The following is a 27171-nucleotide window of genomic DNA, read 5'->3' as shown; positions in this document are numbered from 1 at the left end:
CTTCAATGGGTGGAGCGATCACTTGGTGGGAGAGGGATAAATCTGCAACTGATGCAACAGCTGTAGGCACCCTGATTGAAAACCACAGGTCGTTTGAATGGATGCAGCTCATTTATGTTTCAATGGGTGGGGTGGCTGATGTGTGGGAGGGAGGAAAATGGAATTATGGGATTTGTAGTGAAAACACCTTATGGTGGATAACCCCTTTGACATACCTTCATTCGTCCTCACTTCATGGAATTAGTGTCCCTGCCTTGTTGTGACCCTGCATTCGTTCACTTTATTTACGGAATAACATTATGAAATGATCAACTTATTGGTAAGTGCCATGTTTTTCTGCTCTTGAAATTTGTGTTATCCTAGATGCAAGGGTAAAAACACACAACCAGGCCGCAGCATGAGGCAACTAGTCACCCCATGAGTTTGCCTACAAACAAGTATAGAGACTGGCTGATGCATTTTGGTCGCATGGAGAAGCTGATCGTTCGTTTTCATCCAAGATGTTGGTGCGCTATTTGTTAGTTATCTCCGTTCCTTATTTAATTTGTTAGACTTGAATGATCCAAAGAATAGAAAAGCACACACACAAAGCTTTAGTAAAATTTTTAATTTTAAATAAAAAAAAAAAAAAAAAAAAAAAGTACAACTGGACCAGTCTGGGCCACGTGCTGGTCATTCGATAAGATGCTAAACCATTCTAATGCTTCAGGAAGGCTCCAGGGAATCTAATACACTGCGTTATATCTAATGTTCACAAGACAGATTTTTTTTTTTTTTTGCGGAACGTCCGTCTGGAAAATTTTCAGCAGACATTTTGCAGAAAGTGGGCACTGGCAGAACATGCAGTTGCTAGGATTACTCAGAAACACCTCATCACCCTAGACAGCAATGCATTTCCAAGCAAACTCCGCAGAAAGAATAGGACATGTGAATTGTTTCTGCAGAGGCCAGAATCTGAATTTCAATGGCAGATGTTTCCGCTACTGAAATTCCGTCGTGTGCACAATGCAGCAGAATCCCATTGAAAAGAATGGGAACCTGCTGCAACCGAATTGCTGCATTCTGCTTGGAACTTCCACCACGTGAATGGGGCCTAAAGAAGGAACTGAAGGGAGAGTGCATCTTTTGCATCCTTTTGAGCACCCCCCAGAGCCTACGCTTGGCTTAAAAGGGGTACTCCGCTCCTCAGCGTTTGGAACAAACTGTTCCGAACGCTGGAGCCGGCAGCTCGTGACGTCATAGCCCCGTCCCCTCATGACATCACGTCCTCTCAATGCAAGTCTATGGGAGGGGGCGTGACGGCTGTCATGCCCCCTCCCATAGACTTGCATTGAGGGGGTGGGGTGTGACGTCATGAGGGGGCGGTGCTCTAACGCCACAAGCTCCTGGTGTCAGCTCCAGCCTTCGGAACAGTTTTTTCCAAACGCTGAGCAGCGGCGTACCCCTTTAAGAAGTGTTCCTTTAATTAGCGTTTCCTACCCAGGGTGCCTTGCGCTGTTGCCAAATTAAAACTCCCAACTTGCCAAGACCGCCATTGGGAGTTGTAATTTGCCAACAGCTCGTGGTACCCTGGGTAAGAAATGCTGGTTTAAACATTTATAGTGCAGGCTTCACATCTGGCCTCAACTTAGGACAGTAAGGGTGCAAGACCCTCCAGAACATCTGCAAATCAGCATTTTTCATTTTCTACACAGTCAAGTGGTGGGTGTAGGTACGATAGCTTATTAGTAAACACAGATATTCAAATATTGCATAGAACCTCTATGTAACAACTGTCTTAAATAAAACCAAATATACAGACGTCAACAGCTTAAGAAAAAGTAACCAACACATCATGGACTGACAACTCTCCTCTATATGGATACAATCAGAATAGAAGATTAGTTTGACCTCGAAAGAAGCATATTCCTGAGCTAAGACTTCTTGGTCTTGAAGACATTCTTGAAGATGTCAACTTTTAATAAGGCTATTATGGAGGTATACACAATGCATGCCGAGTAATGTAAGACAAACAACGGGAGGTATTTAACAAAATATCTTGGTTGACCTTCTCAGATCACGTTTACCTGTTCTTCATAGTCTCTGTACTTTTCCCAACTTTTTGGTGATTACGGAGGTGGGTTTTATCAAACTAGACCATTTTCAAATGACTGTTCTAGCATCCAACCCCACTATACATCTTCACTTAGCCTATCTCTAACATCTAGAGGTAAGGTCTCCAGCAAAGAATGTTCCACCACAAAACCAGTCTTTTTAAGACCAGTGCATGACCCGAGTTCTGGTGGCAGCAGGTCGATCTTATTCCCTTTTAATTCCAGTCTTACTAAGGAGACAAGGGACCCAATTCTGGGTGACAAACTTGTAAGTTTATTCTGACCTAACTTCAAAGTCTTAAGCCTTTGGCAGAAAAATAGCTCATTGGGAAGATCTTCCAAGAAGTTCCCCGTCAAAGCCAAGAACTGCAGCATCTGCAGAACTCCCACTTCTGGTGGCAGCTCTCGGATTTCATTAAAGGAGAGGTCAAGGTGGCGTAGTTTGGTACACAGGAAAAGTTGAGGTGGCAATACAAGGATCTTGTTGCGATTTAGGCACAACTCTTCAAGACCCTTCAGTTTGCGGATGTGCTCGGGGATGTAGGCAATGTGGTTGTGCCACAAGCGTAGAATGCTTAGTTTCCGGCAGTGCTGCAGACTGATGATTTCTTCTATGGTATGCAGGCTGTTCTCCTTCAAGTCCAGCATCTGTAGATTGTTGAGACTGAAGACCGCATGAGGAATCCGCTCGAGATCACATCGGATAAGCTCTAATTCTTTTAACAAGGAAAGCCTTTTCAATGCATTAAGTGTAAGGAGCTTGGTTCCATCATTATGTATACAGAGCTTTAGCAAATGGCTGGCCACATCTGCAACAGTCTGAGGAACTTTGGAAAGATTGCCCTTTAGCATCAACACCTTTAGACTTTTTAACTCCTTTAAGCTTTCAAGCGCAACATTTTTCGAGGCATCTGGGGACAGGTAGCCAAACAAATGTAGCTCCTCAAGAGCCCGAAGACTAAAAACCCAAAGTGGAATCTCTTTTATATCTTCAAATTTAATCTGAAGAACCCTAAGATTGTCCCGGAGGTAAGTCAGGGAAGCATGTTGGACTTTAGCCGGGCAGTTAAACAACGACAACTCTTCTAACTTGACTAACTTGGACACCAACGGAGGGATAAGGGCCTCAGTGAGCATTTCAAGTTTAAGGGATTCGGTCTCAGTCACTTCAAACACTGTATCTGGCAATCCTGGCAGCTTGAAGAGATGAAGTTCCAGGCGGCCTTCTGGAGTTTGCTGAAGTTTCTGTCTTAGTTTATCGGCTGGCCACTCGTGGTTGAGATTGAGCTGCCGTAGCCGACTTTCACTAACTTCTGATAGAAAGACAGCAAATCTTTTAGAGTAGAGGGAATCATACTGATCCACTAAATGAAGTACAAATGCAAAATCATTCTTCACGTCAGGGATATCCCCGATCCCTGTTTCTTCTCGCACTGATCTGAACGAATACTCCTTGAGGGGACGACGAAAGAGCCAGTAGAGTGTATAGAAACAGGTTAAGCCATATACGCCCAGGAAGCACAAATAGCTGATAGCCAGCTTGGAGAAGAGGTGGGCTTTAGTGTGGTTGCAGCAAAAACTGTTGTATCCAGTCATGTCCTCTGTATGCACGCTACAGGGGACGATAAAGTGTATTTGCCCAACCAAGGCAGCATTGTAGACGGTGATTAGAACAAACTTGCAGACTTTTAATATAGTCTGACGCATGTACATGGAATAGAGAATATCACCTTCTTCCACATGATGCCGGAATTTCTTGACCTTCTCAAACAAGGCCTTAGCTTGCTCTCCTTCCTTTTTGTCCAGAACACTAGCTGAAGGAGTCTCTACCACAATTTTCTCTGGAACAGAGACATCAGCCATTACTGGACTGGTTTCATCAAAGTTGGTCTTCGAAAGGTCTCTCTCTGCCACCTTCTCCTGTGTGGTGGTCTCTCCTGAAACCTCAGACAGGGCTCGAGTTGTCCACGGAGAATCAAAACATTTGCCCAAGATGGAGATGAAATGTTCAATTTTTGAGCTAGTGCCAGGAAATTTGAACCAGAAGTTTCCACAAATTATGAAAATTAGGGTGTGAATGACCACAAGATATGGGAAGTACTTTGCATACCAATGTAACGCAGTTTCATAGCACATCTGATTTATGAAGCTGTACTGCTGAAGGTCCAAGTTATTACGTAGTCCACTCATCTCACGCGGGGGACTGGGAGTAGAAGCTGGAGATGGGGTGGATACAGCCTGCTCTTCACTAGAGTTTGTGGCTTGTGTGTTTTGGGAGTACTCTTTGCAGGTGATTTGAGAAACATAGTCAGCAGAGGTATGGTTAGGTAGACATATGATCTTATCCTGAGTTATCTGTGGATGAAGAGAAAACCACAAATGATTAAGAAGGATTTTTCAATAAAACAGGATTATAAAAAAGGAAATGATACTGAAGAATAATGCACAGGTATTTGGAAGAGTGGAAAAGTTAATGCATAGAAGATGAGTAACATACACTTAATGGTTCAGATGGAGAGATCAATGTGAAATTCTTCATAATGCAGAGTAAAGTGGAAATACAGTCACTCTTACTAGGCCTACTAATGGAGTCTCTGACGGAAGCTTTATCCACCTCTTAACAGGAAGAATTAGCTGTGCTATATTACCAGATTACATAGACATTAACTACTTGTTTACATTATCATACCTAATGTCTATGACACCACTACTCACCCATCAATCTATAAAAAACTCAATGTGTGTGTATATGTGTATGTGCCAGCATCACTTCCAAATGGCTGAAGATATTTTGATCAACTACAAACCTAGGATAGATAAATTAACCCTAACCCACCCCCATTTACAGTCAGGGCTATTGTTTAAGTCTCATGCAAGTTTATGGGAAATTTATGTTCCAGCATAACTTCCAAATGGCTGGAGATATTTTGATGAAACTTAATACACGTTACTTTTATGAAAAGCAAGAATATATGATTGTTAAATTAACCCTAACCTACCCCCCTTACATGAAGGATGGGGTACGTACGGGTACATCCTGACACCGTGGTACTTAAGGACCCAGGACGTACCTGTACGCACGTGGGAATTTCGGTCCCCGACACGCGTCGGGCTGACTGCTGATATCGATCAGCGGGCACCACGCGCAAATGCCCAGGGGGGGGGTCATCAGAATTCACACCGGCGATTTCCGGCTATTCCGGGTCTATGGTGACCCAGAAAATAAGGGGGATCGGGGTTGTCCAAGACACCCACGATCCCGCTGAAGGGATAGGAGTGAGGTGGCAGGGGTGCCACCCCTCCTATCCCTGCTATTGGTTGTCTAGAAGTGACGACTAATAGCAGATCGGGGGCGCGGGGGGGGGGGGGGGGGGGGTTAACTTTCGGTTTCCCTATTCTGCCCACCCACAATAGGCTGGGCAGAACGAGGAAACCGACAGAAGTCCACTTACCCATCGGCGGCGGCGGAGTCGACGATCGGCTGCGGTGATCGGCGGCCGGTGATCGGCGGGCGGCTGCCTCCTTGGATCCTATGGAAGATACGGTGAGTTGCCTAGCAACATCTGGAGGGCTACAGTTTCAGACCACTATACAGTGGTCTCTAAACTGTAGCCCTCCAGATGTTGAAAAACTACAACTCCCAGCATGCCCTGACAGCTGTTTGGGCATGCTGGGATTTGTAGTTTTGCAACAGCTGGAGGGTCACAGTTTGGAGATCACTGTGCAGTGGTCTCTAAACTGTAGCCCTCCAGATGTTGCAAAACTGCAAATCCCAACATGCCCAAACAGCAAACAGCTGTCTCGGTATGCTGGGAGTTGTAGTTGCGTACCTCCAGCTGTTGCATAACTACATCTCCCAGCATCCCCTTCGGCGATCAGTACATGTTAGGAGTTGTAGTTTTGCAACAGCTGGAGGCACACTGGTTGGAAAATACTGAGTTAGGTAACAGAACCTAACTGAAGGTTTTCCAACCAGTGTGCCTCCAGCTGTTGCAAAAGTACAACTCCCAGCATGCACGGTCTGTCAGTGCATGCTGGGAGTTGTAGTTTTGAAACAGCTGGAGGTTTGCCGCCCCCCCATGTGAACATACAGGATACCTTCACACGGGCGGTTTTACAGTAAGTTTCCTGCTTGAAGTTTGAGCTGCGGCAAATTTTTCGCCGCAGCACAAACTCCTAGAAGGAAACTCACCGTAAGTGAATATACCGCCAGTGTGAATATACCCTAAAAACACTACACTACCACATAATAAAGGGTAAAACACTAAATAAACACCCCCTTACAATGTCCCCCCCCCCCCCCCCAATAAAAGTGAAAAATTTATTGTACGGCAGTGTTTCCAAAAAGGAGCCTCCAGCTGTTGCAAAACAACAACTCCCAGCATTTCTGGACAGCCACTAACGGTCCAGGCATGCTAGGAGTTTAGCAACAGCTGGAGGCACCCTGTTTTTTTAATCACTGGTGTAGAATACCCCTATGTCCACCCCTATGCAATTCCAAACATAGTCCTCAAATGCGCATGGCGCTCTCTCGCTTCGGAGCCCTGTCGTATTTCAAGGAAACAGTTTAGGGCCACATATGGGGTATTTCCGTACTCAGACGAAATTGCACTACAAATTTTAGGGGGCTTTTTCTCCTTTTACCCCTTATGAAAAGGAAAAGTTGGGGTCTAAACCAGCCTATTAGTGTAAAAAAATAAACATTTTTACACTATCATGCTGGTGTTGCCCCATACTTTTTATTTTCACAAGCGGTAAAAGGAAAAAAAAGACCCCAAAATTTGTAACGCAATTTCTCCTGAGTACGGAAATACCCCATATGTGGGCGTAAAATGCTCTGCGGACGCACAACAAGGCTCAAGAGTGAGAGTACACTATGCACATTTCAGGCCTAAATTGTCGATTTGCACAGAGGTGGCCGATTTACAGCGGTTCTGACATAAACGCAAAAAAGAAATGCCCACATGTGACCCCATTTTGAAAACTACACCCTTCATGGAACGTAACAAGGGGTATAGTGAGCCTTAACACCCCACAGATGTTTAATGAAAATTCTTCAAAGTTGGATGGAAAAACAACAAAAAAAACTAAACATTTTTTACTAAAATGCTGGTGTTACCCTAAATTTTTCAAAATTTGTAACCCCATTTCTTCTGAGTAAGGACATACCCCATATGTGGATGTGAAGTGCTCTGTGGGCGAACTACAATGCTCAGAAGAGAAGGAGCACCATTGGACTTTTGAAGAGAAAATTTGTCCGGAATTCAAGGCCACGTGTATTTACAAAGCCCCCATAATGCCAGAACAATGAACAACCCCCCCCCCACATGTAACCCCATTTTGGAAACTACACCCCTCATGTAATGTAACAAGGGGGTGCAGTGAACATTTACACTCCACAGGCGTCTGGAAATGTGGTCCGTGAAAATGAAAAATTTAATTTCCACTGTTCCAAAGATCTGTCAAACGCCAATGGAGTGTAAAGGTTCACTGCACTCCTTATTAAATTCTGTGAGGGGTGTAGTTTCCAAAATGGGGACATATGTGGGGGGGTCCACTGTTCTGGCAGCACGGGGGACTTTGTAAACGCACAAGGCCCCCGACTTGTATTCCAAACAAATTTTCTTTCCAAAAGCTCAATGGCGCTCCTCCTCTTCTGAGCAGTGTAGTTCGCCAGCAGAGAACTTGACATCCACACATGGGGTATTTCCATACTCAGAAGAAATGGGGTTACAAATTTTGGGGGTCATTTTCTCCTATTACCCCTTGTAAAAATGTAAAATTTTGGGGGGAAAAATGCATTTTAGTGAAAACATTTTTTTTCTTCATTTACACATCCAACTTTAACAAAAAGTTGTAAAACACCTGTGAGGTGTTAAGGCTCACTGTACCCCTTGTTACGTTCCTTGAGGGGTGTCGTTTCCAAAATAGTATGCCATGTGTTTTTTTTTTCCGTTCTGGCAGTGTAGGGCCTTCCCCCCCCCCCCCCCCCCCAGAATCCTTTTCAAAAAAATTTGCTTTCCAAAAGCCAAATGTCACTCCTTCTCTTCTGAGCATTGCAGTGCGCCAGCAGAGCACTTGATGTCAACACATGGGGTATTTCCATACTCAGAAGAGATGGGGTTACAAATTTTGGGGGGCATTTTCTCCTATTACCCCTTGCAAAAATAAAAAATTTAGTCTAGTGCACCCGCCGAACACTTGACATACACAAAAGAGGCATTTCCTTGCTCGGGAGAAATTGGGTTACTCATTTTAGGAAGATTTCTCTCCTTTTACCCCTTGTAAAGATTCAATAACTGGGTCTACAAGAACATGAGAGTGTAAAAAATGAAGATTTTGAATGTTCTCCTTCAATTTGCTGCTATTCCAGTGAAACACCTAAAGGGTTAACAAACCTTTTGAATGTCACTTTGAATACTTTAAGGGGAGGAGTTTTTATAATGGGGTAATTTGTGGGGTATTTCTAATATGAAGGCCCTTCAAATCCACTTCAAAACTGAACTGGTCCCTGAAAATTTTTGATTTCAAAAATTGGAAAATTGCTGCTGAACTTTGAAGCCCTCTGATGTCTTCCAAATGTAAAAACATGTCAACGTTATGATGCAAAGATAAAGTAGACATATTGTATTTGTGAATCAATATATAATTTATTTGGAATATTCATTTTCCTTATAAGCAGAGAGCTTCAAAGTAAAAAAAATGCACATTTTTTTATTTTCTTCATCAAATATTGGAATTTTTCACCAAGAAATGATGCAAGTATTGAAAAAATGGTCGGGTCCTACACTGAAAATTGGCTGGGTCCTTAAGGAGTTAAAAGGGTACTCCGGTGGAAATTATTATTTTTTAATCAACTGGTGCCAGAAAGTTAAATAGATTTGTAAATTACTTCTATTAAAAAAATCTTATCCTTCCAGTACTTATCCGCTGCTGAATACTACAGAGGAAATTCTTTTCTTTTTGGAACACAATGCTCTCTGCTGACATCTCTGAGAAAATCCCCATAGCAAACATGGGGCTCTAGACAATTCGTAAAATGGACAGAGATGGCAGCAGAGAGCACTGTGGTCATGATGTCAGCAGAGAGCTCTGTTCATAAAAGAAAAGAATTTCCGCTGTAGTATTCAGCAGCTAATAAGAACTGGAAGGATTAAGATTTTTTAATACAAGTAATTTACAAATCTAATATATTTTTTCCTAATTTACAAATCTGTTTAACTTTCTGGCACCAGTTGATTTAAAAATAAATAAATAAAAGTTTGCGACTGGAGTACCCTTAAGGACCAGGCCAATTTTATGTTTGCGCTTTCGTTTTTTTCCTCCTCGCCTTCTAAAATCAATAACTTTTATATTCCTAGCCACAGACCCATATAAGGGCTTGTTGTTTGCGTGACCAATCGTATTTTGTAATGACACCTCTCATTTTACCATAAAATGGACGGCGAACCCAAAAAATAATATTGTTTAAGCCGTTCCCTGTACGGGATCATCAACATTCTATTTTGATAGTTCGAACATTTGCACACGCGGCGATACCAAATATGTGATTTTTTTTTTTAACGCTTTTTGGGCGTAAAATGGAAAAAAAGGGACAATTGACACTTATTGGGGAGGGGGATTTTAAATTTTTCAAATTTTTACACTTTTTATAGCAATAGGGGACTATTGATAGCAATCATTTGATTGCCAATACTGTTCAGTGCTATGCATAGGCATAGCACTGATCAGTATTATCGGTGATCTCCTCTGGTCTACTCGACCTCAGACCAGACGACCCATGGAGACGGCCAGAGGCAGATGAGGGGAACTCCGGCCGCCATTGTAGATGATTGGATCTCCTGCGGAAATTCTACTGTGTTAACAGTGCAGCAGAATACCATTGATCTTAATGGGACTCTGCTGCAGCGGACTGTTCGTACGGAATATTCATGCAGAATTCTGCACCGACATTCCACCGTGTTTACATACCCTCCCAGAGTTTTCCAAACAGAACGCCTTCAGTTGTTGCAAAACAAACTCCCAGAATGTCCGGAAAGTGAATGGCTATCCAGGCGTGCTGCGTTTCGCATCAGCTGGAGACTCCCCATTTGGGAACGATAGGGGATAAGATGTCTGATCATTGGGGTCCCACCACTGGGAACCCCCGCAATCTCTCCTGCATCACCCAGTGTCATCTGCTGATGACGGACTATATAGGGGCTGGAGTATAGTGACGTCATGCCCCGCCCCCTCAATGCAAGTCTTTGGGAGTGGGCGTGATGGTTGCCATGCCCCCTCACATAGACTTGCATTGAGGGGTGTGTGGCATGACATCCTGAGGGGGCGGGGCCATGAAGTCAATACTCCGGGCCCTGTATCGCCCGTCATCAGGTACAGAGTGAAGTTCGCTCCGTGCAGCAGATGACCAGGGGTGCAGCAGATGACCGGGGGTGCTGCAGGAGAGATTGCGGGGGTTTAAAGAAGGGGTGTTGGCATGCCTTTCTGCTGGAATTAAAGATGGTTGTTCAGGATAAGAAACACCTCAGGCTTGGCCAAGGGTGCATTTGTTTTTAATAGGGAAAGAAGAATAAGCAGCAGTTAGACTTCTCATTGGACATAAGTGTACTAGTGAACGGAAGGATCAGACATGTTGAAACCCAAAAAAACCCGAGTAATTGATACCTGGTACTCTAGGACGAGATTGCTTTAAATATCCCTTGGTGAACACTTATAAAGTATATAGAAAGAGAAAATCACCAATCAGGCTCAAATAATCCAAATATAAATTTACTTAAATATGAGACTTATACACAAGTGTTGACTAATGAGGGGGGGAGGGGGGGGGGGGGGAGGATACAGGTGAGTGCCTACACTGGAGACCCTACCTGTCTAGATAGAGCTCCTCAATCTAAGTGTGGATGGGGATGGGAAAAAATTAGGCAATACTACACATACAGATAATTAGACCTCTCTTGCCAACGCGTTTCGCCTTATTGGATACACAGGCTTATCAGGGAATGAGAGGATACCACATGTATACACACAAGACAAATATTAGTATGATACATAGACAAACCAACACTTAAATGATGAAGCAATTGCTCTTCACCACATGAACACTTGTTACAATATAGAGAGAAAAAAAAACATCACGCATTCCACTGGTAGCCACATACACAATCCTGTCCTTGGAGAAACACGCAAAATCATCAAGGACCTGCAGCCAACATTAGCAGAAGATGAGGTGTTAAAACTAATTTTCCCTGAACCTCCCATTTTAGCATTCAGACAACCACACAACTTAAAGGGGTACTCCGCCCCTAGACATCTTATCCCCTATCCAAAGGATAGGGGATAAGATGTCAGATTGCCGGGGATGCTGGGGACCCCCGCAATATAGCAAACAGCACCCACCTGTAACTGCTTCCGGAAGCGCTGAAGGCTCTCAGGCTAATTCCTCCCGACCACAGGGACGGAAGATCGTGATGTCACGACTCCGCCCCGTGTGATGTCATGCCACGCCCCCTCAATGCAAGTCTATGGGAGGGGGCGTGACGGCCATTACAGGTGGGTGCTGCTTGCTATATTGCGGGGGTCCCCAGCGGCAGGACCCCGGCGATCTGACATCTTATCCCCTATCTTTTGGATAGGGGATAAGATGTCTAGGGGCGGAGTACCCCTTTAAAACAAAAGCTGGTTAATAGGAAACTACCCACAGGAACACCACACACAGATAATGGGACCAAACAATTCCCAAAACCTTGCTATAAACTCTGCCAACACACCTGCACAAAGTCTGAGGCCACCCACAACAACGGGACATACAAAATGAAAAGACTATACTGCTACACAACTGAGAGCGTTGTCTATAGGATACAATGCACCAAGTGTGACAGGGGATGTTACATTGGTGAAACCAGTCGGGAACTCAAAAGGATGAACCTACACAGACAATCCATCAACAACCATAGAGAAAAGGACTATCGCACCCCAGTCCGACACCATTTCACCCAAACAGGTCCCTCCCTACAGGACCTTACAATCAAGATTCTGAAAGGAAACTTCAACAACACCCAAGAAAGAGACATGTGAAGCCAAAATTAGTTTTTTTTTTTTTATGATTCAAAGAAAAGAGGACTTAAAGGGGTATTCCAGGAAAAAACTTTTTTTTATATATCAACTGGTTCCAGAAAGTTAAACAGATTTGTAACTTACTTCTATTAAAAAATCTTAATCCTTTCAGTACTTATGAGCTTCTGAAGTTAAGGTTCTTCTTTTCTAAGTTCTCTCTGATGAGACGTGTCTCGGGAAACGCCCAGTTTAGAAGCAAATCCCCATAGCAAACCTCTTCTAAACTGGGCGGTTCCCGAGACACGTGTCATCAGAGATTAGACAGAAAAGAACAACCTTAACTTCAGAAGCTCATAAGTACTGAAAGGATTAAGATTTTTTAATAGAAGTAATTTACAAATCTGTTTAACTTTCTGGAGCCAGTTGATTATATATATATATATATATATATATATATATATATATATATATATATATATATATATATATATATTTAAAAAAAAAAAAAAAGTTTTTTCCTGGATAACCCCTTTAATATGGATTTGAGCTTAGTCCATTATCAAAACTTTTTATAACCTGTGCTGTATTGTCTTCCCTCCTGTATCTCCCCATGTCCTGCTGTATCCCCATCTCACCCCTGCTACCCCCCCCCCCCCCCCACGTTATCTAGGTAGCCTATGGTCCTATAGCGATACATTTATGGCCCAACTTTGGCTCCTTTCACACTATAATTTGCTCTGTTTTAAAGACCCATTATAATTTCCCATTAAGAAGTTAGTGCTGGGTGATAGGTATCACGGTATTTTTCTAAAGTATTACGGTATTTCACGGTATTTTTGTTTTTTAAATTGAGACTTGCATTGAGGTGGGGTAGCGGAACTAAATGGGCTTTTGGAAGTAAATGATCTGAACACTGGGGCAGTGGAGTACCCTTTTAAATAGATGTAACAAACAACCCTACAGCCTCCAGCTGTTGCAAAACTACAACTCCCAGCATGTTGGACTATATAGTAGTGTATAGTATAGGTCAGTGTTTCCCAACTAGGGGTGCCTCCAGCTGTTGCAAAACTACAACTCCCAGCATGTTGGACTATATAGTAGTGTATAGTATAGGTCAGTGCCTCCCAACTAGGGGTGCCTCCAGCTGTTGCAAAACTACTACTCCCAGCATGTTGGACTATATAGTAGTGTATAGTATAGGTCAGTGCCTCCCAACTAGGGGTGCCTCCAGCTGTTGCAAAACTACTACTCCCAGCATGTTGGACTATATAGTAGTGTATAGTAAAGGTCAGTGTTTCCCAACTAGGGGTGCCTCCAGCTGTTGCAAAACTACTACTCCCAGCATGTTGGACTATATAGTAGTGTATAGTAAAGGTCAGTGTTTCCCAACTAGGGGTGCCTCCAGCTGTTGCAAAACTACTACTCCCAGCATGCCCGGACAGCCAACGGCTGTCCGGGCATGCTGGGAGTAGTAGTTTTGCAACAGCTGGAGGGCCTACTGTAGGTATAGTATATTATACAGACCTCTGTCCATCCCAGAACCCTGACTCACCTTCCCAGTTGCTGCAGGGACCGTCCGGGGAGGGTGGTCCGGGCCATCCATCCTTCCTGTAGTTTCCGGCGGCATTCCGGGTGGAGGGTGAACCGGTCCGGGCTGTCCTTCTCCGGGGGTCATCTTCTCCACTCCAGGCAGGCTCCGGCCTAGTAACGCTGCATAGACGCCGCTGCGCAGCGACGTCCGTGCGCAGCGACGCAACTGACGTCACGGCGTAGCGGCGTCTATGCAGCGTTACTAGGCCGGAGCCTGCCCGGAGTGGAGAAGAAGGACCCCCGGAGAAGAAGGACAGCCCGGACCGGTTCACCCTCCACCCGGAATGCCGCCGGACACTACAGGAAGGATGGATGGCCCGGAACACCCCCATTACGGGTAAGTTTAATTTTTTTTCTTGACTCAGAGGGTGGGGGAGGGGCCCGACCGGTATAGCGGTATGGGCAAAAATCCATACTGTGGGAGAAAAAAAAAAAACGGTATCCGGTTAATACCGGTATACCGCCCAGCATTATAAGAAATCCCTTAAAAACGGCCGTTCCAAAATCCCATTAAAGCCTATCGGATTTTTGGATTATCCATTAACACCCGTTATAGCCCTTTATGAATAACGGATGTGATTTGTGACTGGAGAACAAACGTTACATGCACTAATTTTTCTCCCGTCACAAATAACGTCCGTTAATAATAACGGGTGATAACGGATAATCAGATAATCCGAAAATCCCATACACTTTAATCGGATTTTGTAACGGCCGTTTTTAAGGGGTTTCTTAATGGGAAATTATAAACGGGTCTTTAAAATGGAACAATTTATAGTGTGAAAGGAGCCTTGGAGTGAATTCTTCACATCTGTTATTTTAACCCCTGCATATTTTGTGAGATGGAACCTGTGTGTTTTCTTCTTGTGAGCTCAGAAATGCTTTTGACTTGATAAAGGGAGGAATCCCGAAAGCTTGTCTATACAATATATATATTTTATTTATATTTATATTTTTATTTAATATATATATATATATATATATATATATATATATATATATATATATATATATATATATATATATATTAAATCATACAAGCCAAACAGCTTTGTGACGGTAAAGTCCTTAAAAAGGATAACATACAAGTGATCAGCAAGTTAAAGGGGTAGTCCAGTGGTGAAAAACTTATCCCCTATCCTAAGGATAAGGGATAAGTTTGAGATCGCGGGGGGTCAGACCGCTGGGGCCCCCTGCGATCTCTCTGAACGGGGCCCCTGCTCTCCGGCCAGATAGCGGGTGTCGACCTCCGCACGAAGCGGCGGCCGACACGCCCCCTCAATACATCTCTATGGCAGAGCCGGAGATTGCCGAAGGCAGCGCTTCGGCTCTGCCATAGAGTTGTATTGAGGGGGCGTGTTGGCCGCCGCTTTGTGCGGAGGTCAACACGCCCCCTTCCCGCGGGCTGTCGGGGCTCCGTACAGGAGATCGCAGGGGGCCCCAGTAGTCTGACCCCCCGCAATCTGCAACTTATCCCCTTATCCTTAAGATAGGGGATAAGTTGTTCACCACTGAGTCACCACTGGACAAGCACAACCTGACCTAGAGGGCCAACCACTCAGTATAGCCCCATGGTATAGGCTCCTAGAAAAAACAAAAGCGTAGACAGCTAAAATAGCACAGACGACATGTCCCTGAACATGACCACCACTATGGCTTACGCACTCCAAGGGACTGTCCCCTATATATGAAAACTGTACTCCCTACGTGTTTCTATCACCAGGAATGGCGATGTCATCAGAGGAGATGAGGGAAATATAAGGTACGGGTTGTTTGTGGAGTCCGCATCAACACTATGACAAAAAGACCTAAGATTGGCGCTAGGTATTCAGCAGCTCGATGGTCCTCTTACAGATAACACCAATACAACAGATTGAGACCTGGTGAAAGAATTAACTAATGTAGGGAGACTCTTTAGTTTATTCCAGAATGGTCAGCCTCCACCACTGTAATGCTGGAGACACACCCCCCCCCCCCCCCCAGTCTGGAGAACAATTAGGAAGGTTGAGCTGAGAGAGCCAGCAGCACGCAACTTTAGCGGAAGAGGGCCACCATGTACGGCTCAATCACGCATTCTGGAATAAACTAAGTCTCCCCTCAGTAGTTCATTCTCTAGCCAGGACTTGACCTCTGTTGTATTGGGGTCATCTGACATGTAAAAAGGATCACTGACCTGCTAAATACCTAGTGACATTCTTTGATCTTTTTGTCATAATGTTAATGCAGACTTCTCCCCTTCTATCCCCCCCCCCCCCTTTCCATCTCTCTCCCCTGATGAGGTCATTATTTCTGATGATAGAAATGCGTAGAAAGTACAGCATTGTGTTCATGCTCTGTGACAAGTCATCTGTGCTACTTTAGCGGTCTATGCTTTTATGTTTTTTCTAGGGGCTATACCACGGGACTATATTGGCCCTTGTAAATTGTTTTTTTTGGACCTTCAGCTGTTGCAAAACTACAACTCCCAGCAGTTTTAGACAGCCAACAGCTGTCCGAGCATGCTCAGAGTTGTAGTTTTGCAACTTCTGGAAGTCCCCAGTTTGGAGAGCACTGGTCTAATATGTATAGCCATCTTTATAAACCCTTTCAGCCAAGGTAACATATCTTTAGAGGACTACAACCAGAAACATTACTATAAGGCTGGGAGTACACTTCATGCTTTTGTCAAAAAATACCACTCCGTATGGCCTTTAAATATGCACAGGGTACTGTACACGTGAATACACCCGAGTCACAGGCTGTATTTTGTTGTGTATTTTCTGGAGCAGATTTGGTACCTGTTGACTTCAATGGGTAGGAAAATATGCAGCAACACACGGCACATATGACCCTACCCTAAAAAGGTCAGTTCACACATCCTTATTTCTGCAGAAAATCTTGCTGCCCATTGACGTCAAAATTATTCAGAAAATAAGCGGCAGAATTTTTTTTTTTTTTTTTTTAAATGTATAAATAAAAAAGGATCGCACCCTAATATTCAAAATATCTGATCTAATAGGACACAGTGTTTGTGGGTGGACATGGATCTTAAAGGGGAAATCTTTCATCAGGAGAGGTTCTTGATGACACAAATATCTGACATCCTAAACTGCCTGGAAAAAGCCGGGAGTTTATTTTGCCTCTGACTGACCAAGAGCTCACAGGGGGCTGTATACATGGTTAAATATCCTTCAGCCTGCTGTTCAGGAGGCCGGTGGGAGGGAGATCCACTAACTCAGCATTAATTACCCTGCACTTACATAAATGTAAAGGAGCCTGCCGCAATGACACCTTCCATATAGGAATTTATTTTGTTTATTAAATTATAAAAAGTATAATACTGTATAAATCAATCTAATACACACAATATATGCATACACACTATTATATATACATATATATATATATATATATACATATACACACACACACACACACAGTGGTCCCTCAAGTTACGATATTAATTGGTTCCAGGACGACCATTGTATGTTGAAACCATTGTATGTTGAGACCAGAACTCTATGGAAACCTGGTAATTGGTTCTGAAGCCACCAAAATGTCATCCAAAAATAGGAAAAAGTGAGAATTAAAGAAAATAAGGTAGATAACTAATACAGATAAAGCAAATCCTTACATCTAAAAGTAAGAAAGATCTGCTGGGAGCTGTAATCACTGTCAGTGTCAGTGATTCCCAACCAGGGTGCCTCCAGCTGTTGCAAAACTACAACTCCCAGCATGCCCGGACAGCCTTTGGCTGTCCGGGCATGCTGGGAGCTGTAGTTTTGCAATAGCTGGAGGCACCCTGGTACGGAAACGCTGGTCTATATAGAGGACAGAAGCTTCTTCAGGGTCCTGTACAGTAAACACAGTGTCCTAAAAAAAGTATCATGGAGCCGCCCTCACCAGGTGTCCAAAGGAGCAGGTAACCCTGGCACAGGTAAAGGGTACAGAACATGTTCTACCTCCCTGTACTGTAGGGGGCGCTACCAGACAGCCAGTCAGTGCATACACTTCAGTAATACAGGCAAAGAGTAGTACAGAACATGTTCTACCTCCCTGTACTGTAGTGGGCGCTACCAGACAGCCAGTCAGTGCATACACTTCAGTAATACAGGGGTTTTACCAGTGAATGTCCATTCTGATTGGTTGGTTCTTCCGGCTATCGACACGTTTCACAGATCTGGACTGTCTGTACATTGTATGTTGAGTCTGGTTTGAAGTTACAATGGTCCAGAAAAGACCATTGTATGTTGAAACTATTGTATGTTGAGGCCATTGTAAGTTGAGGGATCACTGTGTGTACATATATATATATATATACACACACACACACACACACAGTGGTCCCTCAACATATGACATTAATTGGTTCCAGGAGAACCATCATATGTCGAGTACATATGTCTATGTAAAAATGGTAATTGGTTCTGGGGCCTCGGAACCATTGTATGTTGAATACATATCTCTATGGGAAACTGCTAATTGGTTCTGGGATGACCATTGTATGTGGAGTGTATGGGGAGTGTTTAACAAACCAGGGTGCCTCCAGCTGTTGCACAACTACAACTCCCAGCATGCATGTACAGCCATTGACTGTCTGGGCATGCTGGGAGTTATAGTTTTGCAACAGCTGGAGGCACACTGATAGGGAAACATTGATGTATGGGGTGTATAGTGTGTATATGTATTGTATGTGATGTGTGACATCGCATACAGTACTGTACAGTTCTTTAAATGCCTTCAGGGGGGGCAGAATGTTCTCCATTACCATCCTGCCGACTACAGCTCTATAGGAAAGGAAGGGGAGGGCAGCCAGCAGCTCATTGGATGCCTGCAGCAAGATGCTGCAGGCTATTGGCTATAGCTGCACTGGGGGGCGGGGCTTACACATGGAAGCCTGCGTGAGTTAGGAGGACAGCATGTGAGTAACAGGAGGCAGAACGGGCACATTAAACAACTGTCAGTTGCTGAAGTTGTCAGCTCTGTCAGATAGCTGTTTGTACGATGGCCCCGACACACAGCAGCATCATATGTCGATGCTGCCTTCAACATACGATGGGCTCTGAGAGGCCATCATATGTTGAAATGATCATATGTCGGGGGGTCACTGTGTGTGTATATATTATATATATACACACACACACACACACACACACACACATATATATATTCACAAGATACCAACAGAGCAGCACATCCAAAAAGATAAGTAAGTAAGAGCGGTGCCAGCAGCAATATAGCCCGGTCCAGGCAGTCACATATCCAAAGTAGTAATCCGCAGCACTCCAGGAGTCTGTGCAAAATAAAAGTGCTTTATTCCATACTAATACAGAGCAACGTTTCAGCTGCCATGCAGCCTTTCTCGAGCATGATGCTCGAGAAAGGCTGCATGGCAGCTGAAACGTTGCTCTGTATTAGTATGGAATAAAGCACTTTTATTTTGCACAGACTCCTGGAGTGCTGCGGATTACTACTTTGGATATATACATATACACATACATACATACATACACATACATACATACATATATATATAGAACTTCCTCCGCAAGGAAACAGCACCCAACACCAGGTCCAGGTAAAGCGCAAGCTACAGGGTCTTTATTGCATCAAGAGAGACAATGTGACGTTTCGGCTAACAAGCCTTTTACAAGCATGCTTGAAATGCTTGAAAAAGGCTTGTTAGCCGAAACGTCACATTGTCTCTCTTGATGGAATAAAGACCCTGTAGCTTGCGCTTTACCTGGACCTGGTGATGGGTGCTGATTCCTTGCAGAGGAAGTTCTATGTGGATCCAGTGTGGCACACTGGGGGTTACACTGCACCACACCTAAGCAATCCTGTGCTGGAGTTCCCATAGTGATTACTATATATATATATATATATATATATATATATATATATATATATATATATACACACACATACACACACACACACACATATACATACATATACATACATATACATACATACACACATATACATACATATACATACATACATGCACACACACACACACACACATTTTTACTATATGCATACACACCCTCACTCGTAAGTGTTGCAAGCGCTGGAGACACACTGATTGGGAAACACTACTATAGCTGCAGGAGTAGAAAGAAAAAGATATTTTTAAAAGGGTCAGTCATACACGGTAATAATAAAAAAAATATATATATATATTTTACAAGTCACAGAGAACAAGCACGGTAGCGCACTTCACTCCCTGAGTAAAGTTTTTCTAGCTGTCTCATAGACTTATGAAGTAGCAGCAAGAGCCAGGGATTAAAGCCTGCTACCCTGTGCTTATCCCCGCTCGTTCTCTTAATCGGTGGGGGTGTCAGCACTGAGACCCCGATCAATCAAAACTTGACAAGTTTTTTTGTTTTTTATGACAGGGACACTTTAAAAGTTAGTATTAGGTTTCAGTGTAGGGTGATCACCTACCTGTAGGGTGCATCCAAAGACCCCAATCATGAGCATGGCGATGGTGATATACTCGGCCAGGACATCCCACCAGGGTTTTAGCACTTTGAAGGCCGGCTGCTGCTCCGTGAACTGCTTGAACTCGGCCACGGGAATCATGATGGCTGCGACTCAGGCTGCACAGAAGAGGGAAATATATTGTATAGATTACAACACCGTCCACGGCAATCATCACACCTACCCCTGGTAACTTATGTATGTACACGTATTCCAGTGCGTGCAGTCATGTTATCTGTATAGTGTCACCAGGTCCTTATCAGGCCACCACAGACTCCTCCACCCCTGCACAAGTAAAGAACGCTAAGGGTTAATGGTAGGCGGCTGCCACAAGGACACTGTGGCCCTGGTGAGAACACAATATAGTGTATAAACATAAAGCAAGGAGGACCAACACCACAACCATGTATGGTTCCACCCAGCTTTTCTGAGATCCTGAGATACAGTATATTAACATTGGATTGCATTAAAGGAAAACTGTAGTGGTATACCTCATGCCCTGGCCTTCAGGTAGGAGGATAAGATATATTGCTGGGGGTCCGACTGCTGGGCCCCCCGCAATCTCCTGTAAGGGGCCCCTGCAGTGTGCAGGAAGGGGGCGTGTCCATTCCCAGCATGATGTAGCAGCCGACACGCCCCCATATGTACCATAGATACATGGGGGGGGGGGGGGCGTGTCAGCGGGGACAAAACGCTCCCTTCGTGTGGACCCCCTGCTATCTATAATTATCTCCTATTCCAAGGATAGAGGATAAGTTATATATATATATACCACTACAGTCCTTTTAAATCCTTGGACTGCACTACTGAAAATTATACAGAGCCATAGTCTTACACCAGCATCAGATTACTATAAGAACCCAACTTTCTAGGGACTCTGAAAGGACATTGCGAGTGACCATGTAACACTTTGCACTGATCTAATCTCGTGAATTTATCCTGAATCTATACATCTCTCATATATATACACACACACATCTCTCATATATATATATATATATATATATATATATATATATATATATATATATATATATTATATATTTTCTTTTTTCTTTTTACTTTTGGTATATTTTTGAACACATTTAATCCTGGGATAAACATTCCAATATTTTATTTTTTTCTATCAGTTATCCGTATTTCCTCAACATAAGTTTACATAATCTGGTGTTACTTATGGTTGAAATGACAGTAAAAATTCCGAGTTTTACTGTGATTATGCAAAACATGTCATTTTACTATGATTTTGGTCTTTTGTGGTAAAACGCGACAAAAATGCATCTGGTAATTAGTTGTAGTAAAGCTAATTATCTGCAATGTGTGAACACTGCCTTAGGGATTATCAATATATACATTTTTCCTTTATGTCTATATTTGCTTTATTACCAAATATGCTGATTTTAGGCCTTAAGATGTTAATAATATAAATGTTTAAATTCCCCTTTTAGGTTGTATTCATTTATACAGTATCCTCCACATATTTGATGTGCAGGATTTGAAGCTGCAGATTTCAATATAAAGTAAAAAGACAAAAGACAAATCTACCAAAAATTACAAAACTTTACATTAGATAAACTCCTCCAAATGACAGCAAGGTAAAATCAAGCGTTGAGACCAAGATAAAATTCAGGGTGTTTAATTACCCACAATGTAACGTGTTTCGCGGGAGTTCCGCTTCTTCAGGCATTATGCCTGAAGAAGCGGAACTCCCACGAAATGCGTTGCATTGTGGCTAATTAGACACCCTGAATTTAATCTTTCTTCTCCGGGGGTCCTCTTCTCCAATCCGGGCAGGCTCCGGCCTAGTACGCTGCATAGACGCCGCTACGCCGTGACGTCAGGTGCGTCGCCGCGCAGCGGCGTCTATGCAGCGTTACTAGGCCGGAGCCTGCCCGGAGTGGAGAAGAGGACCCCCGGAGAAGAAGGACAGCCCGGACCGGTTCACCCTCCACCCGGAATGCCGCCGGACACTACAGGAAGGAAGGATGGCCCGGACCACCCCCATTACGGGTAAGTTTAATTTTTTTTATTGACTTGGGGGGGTGGGGGAGGGGCCCGACCGGTATAGCAGTATGGGCAAAAATCCATACCGTGGGAGAAAAAAAAAACGGTATCCAGTTCATACCGGTATACCACCCAGCACTACGGTGGTGGGTGCGATGCGGTGCGGTGGGTCGGGGGGGCGGTCGCGGTGCAACTGGGAAGGTGAGTCAGGGTTCTGGGATGGACAGGGATCTGTATAATATACTATACCTACAGTAGGCCCTCCAGCTGTTGCAAAACTACAACTCCCAGCATGCCCGGACAGCCAACGGCTGTCCGGGCATGCTGGGAGTTGTAGTTTTGCAACAGCTGGAGGCACCCCTAGGCGCGGTGCGGCGGGGGGGGGAGCGGTGGCGGTGATAGGTCTCAGGACCCCCGGACAGGCAGGGGGAGAGAAGCGGGTAGCTGGTATTCCGGTATAAGTTATTGGCTATTTATCCCCCCGCGACACTGCTGCAGATCATTGATTTAAAGCGGGCCGCCGCTTTAAATCAATGATCTGCAGCAGTGTCGCGGGGGGATAAATAGCCAATAACTTATACCGGAATATCGGTATAAGTTATCGGCTATCAACCCTAACCTCCACCGATTATCGGTATCGGCCCTAAAAAACCGATATCGGTCGATCCCTAGTATTTACACACAAGACAATGACAGGGCAGTGTGAAGAGTTACAGACTAACCATAAGCATCTGCATAAAACCATTCACCATTCGACCAGGAAGGAAGATACAACCTACAAACCCTACAGGGCCAGAAAGATATTAATGTGCATTGTGGGAACTTCTGTACGTTCCGTGCTCCAGGGCATGGCACGCTAGTCACAAAGAAAGACCTACACACAATGAGCATAAAAAAAACAACTATTGTATATAGGATAATCTGAGCTTGGGAACAACGTTGAACAGCCATACCATATGACCGGGAAATCATTTTAACCCTGTATTGTTGGTGGGGCTTGAGGGCCGCGTTGGGGACCTCTGGTCTTGAGGTTCTGTAATGTACAATCATTGCCAGGAAGAATGCATGAGTAAAGGAGTTGTGCCTGTGATCCGAGAAGACACTGATCCCGGCTGTAGAACCACTTAGATGCCATGGTCAAAAAGAGATGGGTCAGTTCACCTCAGCCAACTGTATATGGGAGGTGTCAGCCTTAAAAAGGGGTACTCCGGCCCTAATACATCTTATCCCCTATACAAAAAAGGATAGGGGATAAGATGTCTGATTGCGGGGGACCTCTGCAATCTGTCATTCAGCACCCACCTTTGCGAGCTCTCCGCAGCGCTGGAGGCTCAGAGTGTGCAGCGTGAGGACCAGGGCTCAAGTCCTGCAGGAAACGCATGGGAACCGAGTTCCTGCACTTTTTTCACAGCAGGAACAATGTTCCCGTAAGCAGGAGTCCTTGAGTGGAAATCTTGAGTCCTTGAGACCAGCCCTTGAGTGGAAATTTTGGGTGAGTTCCTACACTTTTTTTTTCTCAAGGACTTGACCCCTGGTGACGACCATGGGGCGAGAGTATCGTGACTCCGCCCCGTGTGACATCACACCCCGCCCCCTCAATGCAAGTCTATGGGAGGCGGCATGATGGCAGTCACGCCCCCTCCCATAGACCTGCATTGAGGGGTCTGTGTGGCAACTGTGGTGGCTTGGGGGTATAGGGTGTAGCTGTGTGGTACTTTAATGGGGTCTGTTTAACCTTTTCTACTCGTGACACGTGGGTGAGGGTTCCTCTGTAATGCTTGTCCTACTGCCACCCTTCCCAAGAGTGATAGGGAGGTATGAAATAATTGAATGTCCACAACCGGTGAGTTTGCTGAAAACAGTCGGAACTTTACTGAAGATTTTATGCAAGCTTTATAACAGGAACAGTCTCTGTACAAGCAAAGTCTCTTAAATATTAACAGTTGGGACCTTAAGAGTTTTAGAGTCCATAGACTGATATGCGCTGTTCCGCTGGATTTAGGGGATATAGTTGAGGTCCAGCAGTCACGCTAGCTTTAGCGGGGATTGAGTTTAAGACTCACGTTTTGAGTTCACGCTGAGGCCAGCAGGCTTCAGGCCTAGGGTTGCATGGACCTGTCCTCTCTGATAGTCCGGAACCCAAGAGAGCGATCATTGGCTGCAGCTCCCTTATATGGGCAGGGGCTGGCCTTAAGCTGATTAGTCCAATACTTCTGTCAATTATCTGTACAAAGAGTTATGGGTAATCATGTGACTCAAGGACCTCCAACATACTATAGAGGAAATAAAAGTCACATGACCGAAGGTCCTGCGACGCTACCAAGGTAAGCATACTAATATACATTATATTAAATATATACATTTAAACATTACAAAATTAGAAAAGAAAAGAGGCGACTAGGGGCTGTCCCACCTGGGGGACCCTACCTGAATGTAGTAACTGACTTTGGGGACCACCATACAAGGTACGGTATGCAATACGGTACCGGGACACCACACAACCAAATACAGTATGTGTGAGTGGACAAGCAGGGCTCTGTGCATTGAGGCTCAGTGACATTCTCCCGACTCACACAGCAGGCTGACTGACGGACAATAGCTGCAGGGACAGCATTTTTCACCCAAAAATATACACAATAGTTAACCAACGTATATTACAAATAACATATAATGGTATCTACATTACACAAAATGTTTTTTGCCAACAGGTACATAAGAGTCTAACCATGGTGGAAGAGTAAAATAGAACAGAGGTTTAAGATAGGATTCCTTAAATCCAGCATCAGATCCAGAAAGTTTAAATAATCCACCATTCATCCTGTCCCACTGACCACAAAAATGTACCAATTCCCTCTTATGACATTGTGGATCTTAGCATCACATCTGTCCACATGGGATCCTGTATAGTCAGACCTTTCCACCTAATGGCAGCTATATCCACTTCATGTGTGATCTTATGCCAAATGTTTCTAGAGAGGAAGGAAACAATAAAACTAGTTATCAGGCCCAGGATAGAGACAGAACAAACAAAAAGACATCCCACAAAACTTGGAAGGAACATGAGGGAAACTTTCTGCCCTCAGAAAAAGTCTTAAAGAGGTTATCCAGGAAAAAACTTTTTTATATATATCAACTGGCTCCAGAAAGTTAAACAGATTTGTAAATTACTTCTATTAAAAAATCTTAATCCTTTCAGTACTTATGAGCTTCTGAAGTTTAGGTTGTTCTTTTCTGTCTAAGTAATCTCTGATGACACGTGTCTCGGGAACCGCCCAGTTTAGAAGAGGTTTGCTATGGGGATTTGCTTCTAAACTGGGCGTTTCCCGAGACACGTGTCATAAGAGAGGACTTAGACAGAAAAGAACAACCTTAACTTCAGAAGCTCATAAGTACTGAAAGGATTAAGATTTTTTAATAGAAGTAATTTGCAAATCTGTTTAACTTTCTGGAGCCAGTTGATATATATAAAAAAGTTTTTCCTGGAATACCCCTTTAAATGTTCTATGCAAAGAGTCCCCTATCCACCCTTGTAGCCCAAGTCTTCATGCAGACTTAAAGGGGTACTCCGGTGGAACACTTTTTTTTTTAAATCAACTGGTGTCAGAAAGGTAAAACATATTTGTAAATTACTTCTATTAAAAATCTTAATCCTCCCAGTACTTATTAGCTGCTGAATACTACAGAGAAAATTTTCTTCTTTTTGGAACACAGAGCTCTCTGCTGACATCGCAAGCACAGTGCTCTCTGCTGACACCTCTGTCCATTTTAGGAACTGTTCAGAGCAGCATATGTTTGCTATGGGGATTTTCTCCTAAAATGGACAGAAGTGTCAGCAGAGAGCACTGTGCTGGTGATGTCAGCAGAGAGCTCTGTGTTCCAAAAAGAAAATAATTTCCTCTGTAGTATTCAGCAGCTAATAAGTACTGAAGGATTAAAAAAAAAATATGTTTTAATAGAAGTAATTTACAAATCTGTTTAACTTTCTGGCACCAGTTCCACCGGAGAATCCCTTTAACCAACAAAAAGTACTAGTTGTAGTGTAGTTTTGGAGGGGGGGGGGGGGGGGGGGGGGTGAGAGTGTGTGTTTTGGCAATGTATGTGAGGTATAAATAACTGATGGGGGGCATGTTTCCCTCAGTGACTAAAGGCTGGAGTTCGGGTTGGGGTTTTGTCAGGGACTGAAGATAAAGTCCCTCCCATACTCCAGTTTGTGTTGTAGTCCTCATCTTACAGGTATGTGAGCACAAGAGAGAAGATGCTCTGAAGCAAGAACAGTTTGTCTCTGGTATGTTCCATACTGATCCACTGCACCAAAAAAAGATTAAAGGGGGGTACTCCGCCCCTAGTCATCTGCAGCACGAAGCCTGATGACTCACAATACGGGGCCGGCGGTTTGTCAAGTCACGTCCCGCCCCCTGTGAAGTTACACCCCCTTAATGCAAGTCTATGGGAGGGGGCGTGGTCACAGTCAAGCCCCCTCCCATAGACTTTCATTAATGGTACGGGCGTGATGTCACGAACCACCGGCCCCTGTATCGCGAGTCAGGCACGGAGCGAATTTCGGATCCGTGCTGCAGATTACTAGGGGCTGCAGGAGAGTTTGTGGGGGTCCCCTGCAATCAGACATCTTATCACCTATCCTTTGATAGGTGATAAGAGGTCTATGGGCAGAGTACCCCTTTATCTTTTAGAATTGAGCCTGGAAAGTTTTGGGCAGAAAGCTAAGGAGTTTATGTAAAGAATGTTTAGGATGTTTAAGTTTCTGTTCATGCTGCAAGTAGAATGTATTGCTTTATGTGAATTGTTCTATTACATCCCAGACTACTGAACTGTGACACCCGCCTGTTTAGGTCTGTTTGCTTACTGCCCCCACCCCCCCATGTTACACACATAGGGGGAGATTTATCAAAACCTGTGCAGAGGTAAAGTTGCCCAGTTGCCCATAGCAACCAATCAGATCGCTTCT

At 44.0% G+C, this 27171-nt stretch overlaps 1 protein-coding gene across 10 annotated transcripts in view; it reads right to left on the bottom strand.

The window, feature by feature from the left end:
• Nucleotides 1-660: 660 nt before the first annotated feature.
• Nucleotides 661-27171, bottom strand: part of LRRC8E (leucine rich repeat containing 8 VRAC subunit E) — a 156355-nt gene continuing 129844 nt past the window's right edge. For 6 of the 10 annotated variants that reach the window (XM_056570753.1, XM_056570750.1, XM_056570759.1 and 3 more), the window contains 2 exons: nt 20166-20320; nt 661-4448 (listed from right to left, as the gene is read on the bottom strand). In XM_056570753.1, the coding sequence (XP_056426728.1) occupies nt 2172-4448; nt 20166-20303 (2415 nt within the window). In that variant the 5' untranslated portion in view covers nt 20304-20320 and the 3' untranslated portion in view covers nt 661-2171. Of the gene's footprint in view, nt 4449-20165; nt 20321-24268; nt 24388-24930; nt 25175-27171 lie in introns of those variants that run through there. The other 4 variants (XM_056570751.1, XM_056570755.1, XM_056570758.1 and 1 more) reach the window with 4 other exon arrangements.

The sequence above is a fragment of the Hyla sarda genome, chromosome 4, assembly GCF_029499605.1.
Source record: "Hyla sarda isolate aHylSar1 chromosome 4, aHylSar1.hap1, whole genome shotgun sequence".
NCBI classification, from domain to species: Eukaryota; Metazoa; Chordata; class Amphibia; order Anura; family Hylidae; genus Hyla; species Hyla sarda.
Note: the sequence above shows the minus strand (reverse complement) of the source record. Positions and strands in the feature narration are given on the sequence as shown.